The sequence below is a fragment of the Glandiceps talaboti genome, chromosome 16 (assembly GCF_964340395.1).
Source record: "Glandiceps talaboti chromosome 16, keGlaTala1.1, whole genome shotgun sequence".
NCBI classification, from domain to species: Eukaryota; Metazoa; Hemichordata; class Enteropneusta; family Spengelidae; genus Glandiceps; species Glandiceps talaboti.
This window is the reverse complement of record NC_135564.1, coordinates 7,952,893-7,966,614: the sequence shown is the minus strand read 5'-3', so window position 1 is coordinate 7,966,614 and position 13,722 is coordinate 7,952,893. Positions and strand designations below refer to the sequence as shown.

The window sequence follows — 13,722 nt, the reverse complement described above, 5'->3', positions numbered from 1 at the left end:
ATTCTCAATTCAGACAAAGTCTTTATAACTCATCTGTCGGACATCTTTGCTCTTTTCCTAGTACACATTCTGTTAGTCTGGATGCCAACGTGAAGGAGAGCAATCCGTGGAAGACTCAATGATGGAGAACACTATTCCACTAGCCTAACATTCTGGCAAATTGCTCTAGCAACTTTTTTCGTCAGATTCAAGCAAAACTGAATTCGATACTTTCAAATCTCGATTAAGAATTTGGTCAGAAGCATTATAACTTGGTGAATGACCAGTCATTTTCAATTGGAGGGGTCAAGGGGGGAATTTGACAAAACACAATCGAAGTGAGGGGTACCATTCAAAAACATCTCTACATGGGTAATTTTTATCACAAGAACAATAAAAGCCATCGAAATGGAGTTATCAAGTTTAAATTTATAATGAAAGTTAATAATACTGATGTTTTACTGTAAAAGTTACTTTCCTCAAGAAAACTCTAACCTATCAATTTAGAAAATGTGTGGCCCTCGTACAAATTTGTTAAATAGAGGTTAAAATGATATCAAAATTCAATGATTTTAGAATCCAATATGATCATAGAATCCAATATGATCATAGAATCCAATATGATCATAGAATCCAATATGGCCGTAGAATCCAATATGATCTTAGAATCCAATATGGCCGTAGAATCCAATGTGATCAAATCATCATAGAATCCAATATGGCCGTAGAATCCAATATGATCATAGAATCCAATATGATCATAGAATCCAATATGATCATAGAATCCAATATGATCATAGAATCCAATATGATCATAGAATCCAATATAGCCGTAGAATCCAATATGATCTTAGAATCCAATATGGCCGTAGAATCCAATGTGATCAAATCATCATAGAATCCAATATGGCCGTAGAATCCAATGTGATCAAATCATCATAGAATCCAATATGGCCGTAGAATCCAATATGATCATAGAATCCAATATGGCCGTAGAATGCAATATGATCATAGAATCCAATATGGCCGTAGAATCTAATATGATCATAGAATCAAATATGGCCATCAACTACAGTACGTGTTTTAAGTCAGATTGTTAATTTCCATGAAAACACATTGGTAAACCCCCAAAACTTTCTTTTATTACTTCAAAAAAACCAGGAACAACCTTTTATATGGCAAAGCTTGCACAGAAGTCCCCCTTTTGAATTCAGTTTTTGAGAAGTATGTATGTTTATAGTTTCTTGTTGATATTCAATTTTTTTGTCATCCTTTTGTCGTCACCAAGTAAGTTTGACCAAGACTTTAGTGGTATTAAAATAGTCTGGAATTCATACAAATGGGGGTTTTAGATTCATTATATCTCCATCAGGGGGGAAAACAAAATACAAAATCCCAAATCACCAGAATCCACTATCCACACATGGACAGCACACCACTGTCTACGATGCACTAACTCCTTCTTGGTTGCCGAAAACCTACAAACTTTCCATTCTACATATCGTAGACTCGTACAGCCATTCATGTCAAGTCAGACTATAAAAGCCATTAACCTTTCTTCACCGACATCTGTTGACTTTACGCAATGATTGAAAACAACCTCTATCAAAAAAGTGCCGTCAAAATACTATTACATACGCGAGACTTTTTCTTTCCGTGCGATGACTCGTGACAAAGACACCCTTCATAATGAAATGCACACAAAACACTGGTTTCATTAGGTGGTAAACTTCCCTAATCTGCTTTTAAATTGGCTTTTAAATTAAACCCGATAACAATAGAACTCACAAGAAGTCACCCTACTTAGTAGATGATGTAACATCCAGCCTCATTTGCAAAGTACCACACAGGCACATCATTGCAAGGTTGGACAAGGTTCGATAACTTTTACAGCCAGTCATAAATTTTCCCTCACAAAAATCAAACAAGACTGTTTATCGAAACTCTTCATTTTCACAGAAAAAGTTTGTCACTAGTTTGTGAATACATTACATCTGGTGCTTTTTTTTACAAAAATGACCCTTTACGGATGACTGTATTTGAAAGGTTGCCATGGTAACAGAGGAAATAATCATCAATCAGGCGAACATCAAAATGATGAGGCCTGACATAGAGGTACAAATGGGAGCAAGATATCCATAACGAGGCCACCTATATAGAAACCTTGACAGTTACTAATTGTGTGATACCCACCTGTGGCATTGATATGCAATGTGTGCTCCTGAATAGATGACTCCAGACTGCAAACAGATCGGTGGCACCAACAAAAGTGTGAGATGCTTACCATTGTGTATAACAATGGACTGCTAACTTTCTCAAGAGGTTGAGAGGTCAGACTGCTATCTCTCCATGTTCTCATGATGCTGATTGTGAAAGAAACAAAAAGGAGACAATAATTATGTGCTATCTAAATATAAGTTTGGTATATGTCCTTGATGGTTTATGAATATGATAATGATAACCAGGGCTAGAAATTAATTTTTTTTCCAATGGCAGTACACGTGGGCTACCAATTTCAGAAATAGGTAGCCCAAGAATGATGCCCGTAATTCGTAGTCCCATATTCCTGAACTGAAAACAGAGCTCCTCTGTTGGAAATACGTGTGTAAAATACTTTCATGTCCATAAATCTTCCATCCTTTAAATCTTTGCCTAATCAATGGTACATTGTAGCCTGAGTGTGCTACCAGCTGTAAATTATGGTAGCCCAATGACCAGAATTGCAATTTGGTAGTCTGTGGTCATGGGACTACAGTTACTTTTGAGCCCAAAATAATGTGCAAAGATACCTTCTGTAAATATATGTCTTCACTGTCATCATCTAGAACTTTTCTAGAAAAAAATGTTCTATTATGAGAGAGAGTACGCAGTGTAAATGTCTAACTACAAGATAGTCACATACAATAGTTTTGCCTGGAAGCCATGCAGATGGGGATTTTGAATTAGTTACCCCCCCCCCCCCCCCCCCCCCCATCAGAGAGATGTGGTAATTAAAATTCAAAACCCACCAATCGCCGGGATTGTAGCCTTACAATAGTTGTTCTATGTGTAATTTCTTTGTATTGCATGTCTTTGGCCTGGTTGTTGAAAGTAGGGTTTACCTGGCTTGGACATGGTGTCTGGGAACTTATATACCAGTTAAGGTATGGCAGCCCTCAAAGTGCAAGTGAATGGCACATCGATATCCAACCACGTTTCAGTTTCTCTTGGTAGGATTTAGCTGATTTGGTCTTGGCTACCACATGTTTGACATGAAATTTGAAATCTTTCAACATTTTATAATTTAATTGTATCCTTTTCATCTGTGCGTATCCTGTTTTTAATTACTCTGTTGAGCTGCAGTGAACCACTTGAGTAGCCAGCCAGGCTTTCTTGTTAGTCTGCCTGACACGGCTATTGGTCACATTTGCATTTGTATAATATACTAAATGAGTGCATTGAATATGTCTGCATGCATGCACATATTACAAATTTTATGTGTCAGCATCTATGACTGTGTGCACATAATTGCATGATAGTAAACACGTTTGTCAATGTCCGAGGGTTTGCCTGCATGTTCTTGTATCTGAATTTGCAGGTATGTGTGTGCACACACATCATTCTGTATGTACACAATTATGTGCATGTCTCTATGTATCAACTCAGACCACTATTTCTATAGCAGTCTGAGGTATCAACATCTTTCGTGTGTGTGTGTGTGTGTGTGTGTGTGTGTGTGTGTGTGTTATATCCATAGGTGTGCACACTAATAAGGGTTGGTTAAAGTCCCTAGAGTCTACGTATGATGAACTGCCTTTTAAAAAAAAAAAAAACACTCCAACGTCCCATGACAGATCAGATAAAACTAATCATTTTAGTATTTCAGTGCATGAACCTAGATACAGTAGGTTTGACACCAAGACATGCAGAAGTTGATAAACAATGCCATGGCACTGTAGTATTGGGCTTACACCTTTGTTCAATGGTCATTTGCTTTCCAAGCCAGCAGTGTACATATTTACATTGTCAATGAACAGCGCCCTCTGTAGATACAGATTTGCCTTGATTTTACAACATTAGAGAAACTAATATGACATGCATGAATGCCTATCTAACTTACCAAGCCATAAATATTACTTGTGATATTGCAAACCATTACCACTAGAGGGAGCTATTTATCACACTAAAGGAGATCACTCTTCCAGGAAATAGCAACATTTTCATAACCTATGGGTTCTGAAGAGTCATTCATGATTTCACCCACAAATTACAAATGTACTTGCGATTTAAGAGAAACAACAAATTGAGCCATTATAGGATATCTTTGCTATGGGCTAATGCATTTTGGGAATCAACAGAAATAATATATTCATGATTGAACAATGAATATTCATGACTCCTAAGTGCTTATTCAAGTCAATATAAAACATATCATATGAATATTCATTGATCAACCATGAATTATTATTTCTGGTGACTCCCATGATGCAATGTGGCCATTAGCAAAGATACCCTTTAAAGCTAAAGGCACAAGGTGAACTTGATGTTTCTCTGAAATCACAAGTAATTGTAGGTGATGTAAAATCAGGAAATGACTCTCCAGAACCCATAGTTTCAGAAAATGCTTTTATTTCCTGGAGTGGTGTTCCCCTTTAATGCATGTAATGTCAAAATTCCTGTTTATTTTTCACTTTTGAAGTAAATCAAAGTTAGTGTACAATTATTGGTATCAATAATAAACTTATCTTGAAAGATGTTTTTCTTTTCAGATGCTGTTATTTTTCTGTATCACTATCAGAACTATTTCCAACAGAATCACAACTCCAGTCAAAATATTCATCAGTGCGCGGGGAATCATCAGAGATAAAGTTATTGCACATTAGCTATTCTTTGCTATGCTGAACTGTTTATGAGTTTGTACCGTTATAACTTTACATCTTAATTTGCAACTTCTCTCCTACTAAAAAGTATATGGTGAACTTGGTAAAACAAAGTGAATTCATAAAGTCTCTCTAGAGGGCAGTATACAAGAAAAAATTCTCCACTTTTCTCTTATATATCTCCAGACGTACCGATACACAAAATTCTCCACTTTTCTCTTATATATCTCCAGACGTACCGATAACAAGCCCGAGTTTGACAACTTGAGTAAGAATTTGGTATTCGCTTCCTGGGTGTGATGTTGTGGATTTAAACCTTGTTGTCATGGGAACAGCTAATTGAAAATCTAACACAGTGACTGATCACTTAATAATAATGAAAGTTCATTATCGTTATCTATTTCCCCTTTTACCGTTCAATGATTTCTTGATGTATTTTATGACCATTGCACAGTGACCGAGTGTTAGTTGGCCAGTTACAGCCGCCCTGCTACACTATAAACCCCTGCACCCTCTAAGTGCTGTCGATCTTGTTGTTTTACTGAAATAAACCATAGATGTATTACTAATACATCCATGAATAAACTAAACTAAACTAAACTAAACTAAGCAGGACTGGGTGTACTCAAGTCAACGATCATGAACATGGGAATCATCTTACCTGTAAAGTTCGTGTCCTAGTCACAAAGACATAGGATGTTTAGTTCCATAAAAAGTCCTTCTTTGGAATAATCTTCTCTCAAACTTATTTAAAGGGTCTGTCTTTTGTTCGCACTGTGATTTTGACTGTCGCGCCATTGTACTGTAATTTGTGACCTTTAACCCCTACCGTTAGGCCGCCACCAAGTGCCAGTCTAGTGAAAGTTCCGATCACGTTTTCAGCGGCACATTAATGTATCATTTGAGTACAGTATTTATTACTTATTTTGGTAGTATACGGACCCATATAGATTAGTTTTTGGTATGATTGAATGCTATTTTCATTTACTCGTGTATATTTTGTTGTTTGTGTATGCAATTTATTATTATTTATTTGTGTTTTGAAATATTGACTGCATTTTTAGTCTTTTCCAATTTCTGAGTGTCTGTAAATGGGGTAATCCTGTAGATATCTCGAATAAATAAATAAATAAATAAATAAATAAATAAATAAATAAATAAATAAATAAATAAATAAATAAGTTTATTAAACTTTGTTGTTAACAAGGATCTTGGGTTCCCTGTGGATGTACCGAGTTCACTAATACATCTGTATCAGTTACAATGTAGTCCTGCCTGAAAAAGTTATATGGTTTAAATTCCCCTGGGTCTCGTAGACTTAGTGGAGCCCCAGAGCGATAAGAGTGTGGGTAACTGAGGCTATGCAAACATATGTTTTATCTGTACACTATATATGTGTATACCTTATACCTCGAGTAAAATCGTTTAATTTTACAGCGGACATAAATAAATTATTATTTATTACTATGTCCGCCCTTTTGTGAAAACTTGTCTTCGAGTAACTTACTTTTACCTCTGTGAAGCTCATGAATATTTATTATTTAAAATATCTATAGGTCGTGGAATCCTTTTGCTAATTCGTTGGGCCATGAATAATAAATTGCTAGATGATATTTTTTCCACCTTTTATTTTTTATGCATACACCTGAGATGAGAGGCGAGAGCCCAAAATCACCACAAACCTGGATTCTAGGCTACATACTGATGCACAGCAAATATGAAAAGAAAGTAAATGGAACATGCTAGCTTCATATATATATATATATATATATATATATATATATATATATATATATATATATATATATATATATATATATATATATATATATATATATATATATATATATATATATAACTCGGTGAGTATCAATCTGCTAAGACAGTGCTCTATACCGCAGTGGCAGAGCGTAATAGTTTTGGTAGTACTGGAACTCTTTCTTGGGTGTAACTCGGAGTTTCACGCATATTGCGATCATCAGACACTCAGATCATCAGAGTGTCTGATGATCGCAATATGCGTGAAACTCCGAGTTACACCCAAGAAAGAGTTCCAGTACTACCAAAAATATATATATATATATATATATATATATATATATATATATATATATATATATATATATATATATACATTTATTTATTTATTTCAATTTTAACTTTACATAAAAAAGTACATAAAATACTATTGTAGCTATTTTTCAGAATTGTACATTTGATTGTAAATGATTGAAGTATAACAAGTGTATACAACTAGACAATACATCTCTTATAAAATTTAATGCCACTTTTCTCTCTATTTACAGTTAAACGATTGTAAAATGAGTATACATACATACATAGATACATACATACATACATACATACATACATACATACATACATACATACATACATACATACATACATACATACATCCATCCATACATACATATATGCATACATGCATACATGCATACATACATACATACATACATACATACATACATACATACATACATACATACATACATACATACATACATACATACATACATACATACATACATACATACATACATACATACATGATGATTCCGTTATAGGTTACTCTCTCTTGATTATTTATTCGTTATTATCATCTGACTATTACTACTATAACTTTCTATATGAGGCCTTGAACATTAGGAAAAACTTCAGTTACAAGCGAGACGTACGTGGCATTTATTTATTTATTTATTTATTCATTCATTCATTCATTCATTCATTCATTCATTCATTCATTCATTCATTCATTCATCCATCCATCCATCCATCATCCATCCATCTATTTATTTATTTATTTATTTATTTATTTATTTATTTATTTATTTATTTATTTATTTATTTATTTATTTATTTATTTATGTAATTCAATATTCTTTGTGCTCTATAAGCCAGAGGGCTATCTTTGTAAATCTTATTTTTAAGTACTGTGTAATTTGATAAGTCCACACAGGACAATTTAATAAACAAATAACATAACATAACATAACATAACATAACATAACATAACATAGAATAGCATAACATAACTACAAAATAAGATCGCCTTGTCATCGGTAGTATGTGTGGAAAACATGTAATCTGTCTGTCTCTGTCAGTCAGTCAGTCAGTCAGTCAGTCAGTCTGTCTGTCTCTGTCTGTCTGTCTGTCTGTCTCTCTCTCTCTCTCTAATATATATGAGACGAGAGGAGAGGAGAGGGAGAAGGGAGTATACAATCCTATGTAGAAAGTAAGATAAGTCGTATCTTGTCACGCCACCCTCAATATCCTACGTGTGAGATCGCCCAGACACGGCGTACCTCACGGACTATTAATGTCCTATGATACCTGTCAGACTTGGTGGAAGTCTTGTCCAGTTGTCTATCATTGTCCAAGTTTATCCAGTGCATTCCGAAGTCTTCTCATTTGTGGTATATCCTTTATTCCTAGATTTCTCACCATGTAATAGTAGAAAAATTCGGGAGCCTAAAAAGGGAGATACTCAGAGAGTATATACATGTAAAATGATGCCTGTGTCCAATGTTATCATTGAAGATACTGTATATGTTTCACGTATATTTCTTGACTATAGTAGTATATGTCTGAAATTGACCTGTGTTCAACACTGTGTATTGATAACTAAGATAATATGCAGTGTAGTAGGTAATAAATGTGAAATATTGGTATTCTTGATTTAGAATCCCAGTAACCCTAAATGACATAAGTATGGATAAATGTTAGCATTTCAATGTTAAAAATCCAGAATATATACGTACCTCAGCTCTCATGTTTTGTAGGAAGACAAGATCCTCACCTAGAAGTTGTTTCAATGCTTTGCTGTTGGAGAAAATTCAGAAGAACATGGGTGTATCAAACCATTGCATCGGGAGAAGAGTGGTCATTGGTTTACAGTAATATGGATCTAATGATGATTGTAATTCATGCAATTAGTTATTAGATCATCGTCAGATCATTTCATCTTTGGCTTGTATTGTTTCTGAAAATATCAATTTTCCAGAGTAATTGTGCTAAAAAAAAACCTGGTTGTGGTGGTCGTGTTTTTTTATGATGATGATGTTGTTGTTGTTGTTGGTGGTGGTGGTGGTGGTGGTGGTTGTGGTGGTGGTGGTGGGGGGTGGTTATGGTGGTGGTGGTGATGGTGGTGGTGGTGGTGGAGGTGGTGGTGGTCGTAGTGGTGGTGGTCGTGATGGTGGTGATGATGATGATGATGATGATGATGATGATATGGTGGTGGTGTTTTGATGTTTGTGTTGAAGATGGTGATAGTTGGGGTGGTGGTGGTGATTGGAGATGCTGGTGAGTTGTGGTGTGGTAAATGGTGGCAGTGGCGGTGGTGGTGGTGGTGGTGGTGGTGGTGGTGGTGGTGGTGGTGATTTGATGTTTGTATTGAGGTAGTGGTAGTGATGATGATATGGTGGTGGTGTTTTGATGTTTGTGTTGAAGATGGTGGTAGTTGGGGTGGTGGTGGTGATTGGAGATGCTGGCGAGTTGTGATGTGGTAAATGGTAGCAGTGGTGGTGGTGGCAGTGGTGGTGGTGGTGGTGGTGGTGGTGGTGGTGGTGGTGGTGGTGGTGGTGGTGGTGGTGGTGGTGGTGGTGAAGATGATGGCAGTTGGGGTGGTGGCGGTGATTGGTAGTGGTGGTTATTAGTAGTGGTGTTTGTGTTGGTTGTATTTGGTGGTTGTGATGGTGATTTGTAATGGTGGTGATTGGTGGTGGTTGTGGCAATGATTTGTAGCTATTTCTCGTGATACCCTTACTCACCATTGTATGTTATGACTACGTAACCATTCAACAACTTTCTGATTGGTCCAATCACTGCACGGTTGAGCTGTTGCAGGTCTGTCAGGAACTGCACCAACGTCACCAACTGCTTTGGCCACTGCTTGTTTTACTTTGATAGCTTTTCCGTCATCTGCTAGTTGTTTGATTAGCTGTTGAACACAGACACCAAAGGGTTGTGTCTTCTTTGCAAAATCAATGTAAAACTTGGTACCCAGGATTGCCCCTAACCAACCAGTCGGCCTGTAGTTTTCTTCAACCATCAACGGCACTACTTTTTTTCTTTGTTGAAATGCATATTCTCCTTCTGTAAAACAAGGATTATAAATTAGTACATGCATATATATATAGATGGAGGGAGGGAGGGAAAAATAAAGTTCTAGTCTTCCTGTAGCTGTTCACTATTACTTCAAAGATAGAGATAGTAGCTGTACCAAACTTAATAGGTTTTGAGAGCATAACATTGACGTGCAGAGCAACTCTTTGATTGTGGCACTAGAGCTAAACATAGCGCAGGGCACGTTTTTTATTGCGAGGAGCCTCTGTGATCATGGTGAGAAAAATGTAGTGCAAAGCCACTTTTTGATTGCGCAGTCTCAGAGAGCAAAACATTTAGCAGAGTAACTTTTTGATTGCGCAGAGTTATATATCGAGCTATATAGCAATCAAAGCGTTTTCCACTCACCAACTCTACAGTTAGGACTGTCTTTGTACTTTTGGGACACACAAACCAAAACAACAGCTGCATTTTCTACTGCATCTGCCATTGCCTGTAGTGTAGACCCACCCATTTGATCAAGGTCCATCCATACACGGTAGCCGTTTTTCTCAAGTTGTTGTTTGAGCTTAAGCATTAATTTCTGTACATCCCATTGGTAGCTGATCATTACATGGTCACGGCATTCCTCAGAGGCGTCTTCACCTCCTTCATGACTACCTTTATCAGAAGAAGAAGAAAAATTATAGATTTTAAATTTCACAACAAAAATTCCTGTCAGCTGTCACTTTTCGCTATAATTTAAAGCATTTAGCCAGTTGCAAAATAGATCAAACTTGTAATTAGCTGTCTACTTGTTCTTGAAAGTACAGTGGCTTGATGTCTGTATGTAAAAAGTATGAATAATCGGACCAAATTTTTAATGGCATGTCCAGAAATTGTGCGTTTGTGAGATACCGGTAGAATTCACTAAGTGAAAATGAGATATAAACATTTTTAGTTCTATACCCATTTTTCATAACAGTGGAAATCACAATATACACAGATAGACTGACTAGTATATGATGAATATGCATGTCATACAGTACACCTACCATGAACATAGTTGTCTCCTTGAATTACCCACAATGCACCGTTTACTGCTTGTTGGATTCGCTGGCTGTCATGTGACTGTAGCTGCGCCAATCGTTCGACAGCCCCTGGTTCTTGCTTTATTTTACCTTTATTGTCATCGTCAAATCCTAGCGTCCAAACAGCGCGTGCTGCACAAAATATTTCTTTTTCGTCACCCTCCTTCATCAATTGGACCAACAGTGGCAGAGCGCCAGCTTCAACGATAATTTTCTTGTTTTTATCATGATTAGCCAGACTTGACAATCCCTGGGCCAATTCCTATTTTTTTTAAAAAAATAAAACATTACCCGCTAAGTTGAATCAGGTAGATTGAAATATACTTTGAATTAATTTTTTTCTTCTCAATTGCGATATTCTGATATTCTAGTAAACTTTATTATTTAAAGTTTCATGTCGGGTGGACATCGACATGAAAGGGTGTTGTTTATAGAATGTTCACTTAAAGGGACAGTACTCTGGTAAATAAATGTATTTCACTATAGTGGGTTTTGGCGAGCCAGTTCATTATTTTACATCACATAAATTTCACGCTATTTCTAAGAATTACCTGTTTCACCTCCATCGTTCTAGCGATGTTTCACTGTGTATCGAAAGACTTAGCAGACATGAATATGTATTAGATTAAAATACTTTATCGGAAGGTAATAAGCAGTGAGGACTTATGAATATTCATTTTTCATCTACCAGATATGCATCTATGCTAATTTTATTTCCTAGAGTGGCAGTCCCCTTTAACAGAGTTCATTATAGCGGGGTTATGGATCATGCATCATCTCTATTTGCGCACGTACAAAAAGGGTATGGCAGTGGTTTACGGCGATTGACAGTGCTTTACGACGATTGACAGTACTTAGCGACAATTGACAGTGCTTTACGGCAATTGACAGTGCTTTACGGCAATTGACAGTGCTTTACGGCAATTGACAGTGCTTTACGGCAATTGAAAGTTCTTTACGGCAATTGACAGTGCTTTACGGCAATTGACAGTGCTTTACGGCAATTGACAATGCTTTACGACGACAAATTACGTACCTCAACTGAGAATTCGAACCCTCCGGGTGATGTTGTATCGCTGCTGTTTATCAGGACTTCTTTGAAAGTTCGGATAACAAAACGTATCGTTTCATCAGCTACAATTAAATCATTTTGTTCGTCTTCTTCTATGATGTAAGCAATAGCCAAGACAGATAGAGTTTTGACCGTCTTGTCCGTTGATTTTGTGTATGGGTCCACGATATTAACGGCATTGTGTTGATTGAAGAACTGTCGACTGACGTTCCCTTTGGCACAATTGTAAATCCCACTCAGGTAAATCAGGCAAAATTTGTAAAACGTCTATGTAGAGGAACAAAATGAATATTTGTGAAAAATGTGTACATAATGATATGGCATATTCAGTATACTGTACGCCTATTGAGACGTTCATATTGTTCCGCTGTCCGAAGCAACACCAAAGGTGTATTTCACTGAGGTATCAGAACTCCATATCTAGACTGTTGCTTTCGAATTCGTTTCTGCGATTTTTGTTTTCGTTTCGTTTCGTTTTGTGTCCGTGAGTTGTGTTCTGATCATACAAGGAAAAAAAACACACATAAAATGGCTTTCTTGAAACTTTGTTTTTCCCAAAAAATTGATACTCTTTTCCTTGGCATCCGTAAATGGTCAACGAATACAAAAATGTGAATATTTGCTGATTGCCTTCATAGCCTACTATGAAATATTTTGTGCTTATCCAATCTATTTAACAAGGACGGTGGTTTTCATACTTACGGGATTACTCATGTGTGTTTCTTGCAAATCCTTGTCGTTCAGCCCTTCGATTAGAACATCTACCAGTCCTTCGTTTTCACACTGTTTACAAATCATTTCACTGCCGTCTGTCAACGTTGTGATTATATTGAGTATCGAATACGTGGTATTTGCGATCAAATCACTCCTTAGGACGGGTCCCCCTTTCAAGACGCGTCTGTAGAATCTAGCGCACGCTGGTATCATTCCATCGTACCCAAGCTGGTCGCTTATTAATCTATGTTGTTCTTTCGAGTTGTATGTATAAAAAATATCTTCTAATAAGTCGTCCTCAATGGCCTCGGCAATCTCACGGAGAACCTCTTCCGTTATGTCTGCCTTGTTGGCATTGTTGTCAATTATTTGCACTGCTGCTTTCATGTTTGGTAACACCTCCTGTATTTCAGGGTGCTTCTCTAGTCTTACTTTATGGGATGCCAGTGCTGCCTTTGCAGCGAATGCCGCGGCCACCTCCGAAGGCATAGTATATTCGGTAGTTTCATCATCTTTGATATCCGAAGTTACCTCGTTCACTTGGTTTTTCTTCGCGCTAGGTGCAGACCCCATGGCTAATATATTGCTCTGCCGCTGTCGTTCCTTTAATGTATTCACGTATATGATAAGTCAATAGGTCTACCAAACAATGCAGGTAATAGCGTTCAACACAGTCTCCATTATCTGCCCATGGCTGCAATAGCGGCTGTATGTGTTGTTAGGCAACTAGCAAATATCAATGGATCAGTGAAAGGTTACATGGGTGTGCCATTTACATAGCAAACGTCGTGATTCGGACTACCACTTTCATTCTTTCTCCATGCCAAGACACCCACGTATCTGTCAAGGGCTACTAGAAGGCAAGGATTGCTATAGTTTTGTTATGAATGAATTCATTTAGATGCAATGTGTGTGTGCTGCCATTTATCATGTGACATAATATAAC

The 13,722-nt window shown here is 36.8% G+C and overlaps 1 protein-coding gene across 1 annotated transcript; it reads right to left on the bottom strand.

The window, feature by feature from the left end:
- Positions 1 to 7,748: 7,748 nt before the first annotated feature.
- LOC144447616 (uncharacterized) lies at positions 7,749 to 13,335 on the bottom strand. Its single transcript, XM_078137691.1, has 7 exons — positions 12,765 to 13,335; positions 12,027 to 12,329; positions 10,955 to 11,252; positions 10,329 to 10,580; positions 9,626 to 9,950; positions 8,618 to 8,678; positions 7,749 to 8,327 (listed from the first exon to the last, which is right to left on the bottom strand). Exons 1-7 carry the CDS (start codon positions 13,263 to 13,265, stop codon positions 8,226 to 8,228), a joined length of 1,842 nt encoding a protein of 613 aa, XP_077993817.1. The 5' UTR covers positions 13,266 to 13,335; the 3' UTR covers positions 7,749 to 8,225.
- Positions 13,336 to 13,722: the final 387 nt, after the last annotated feature.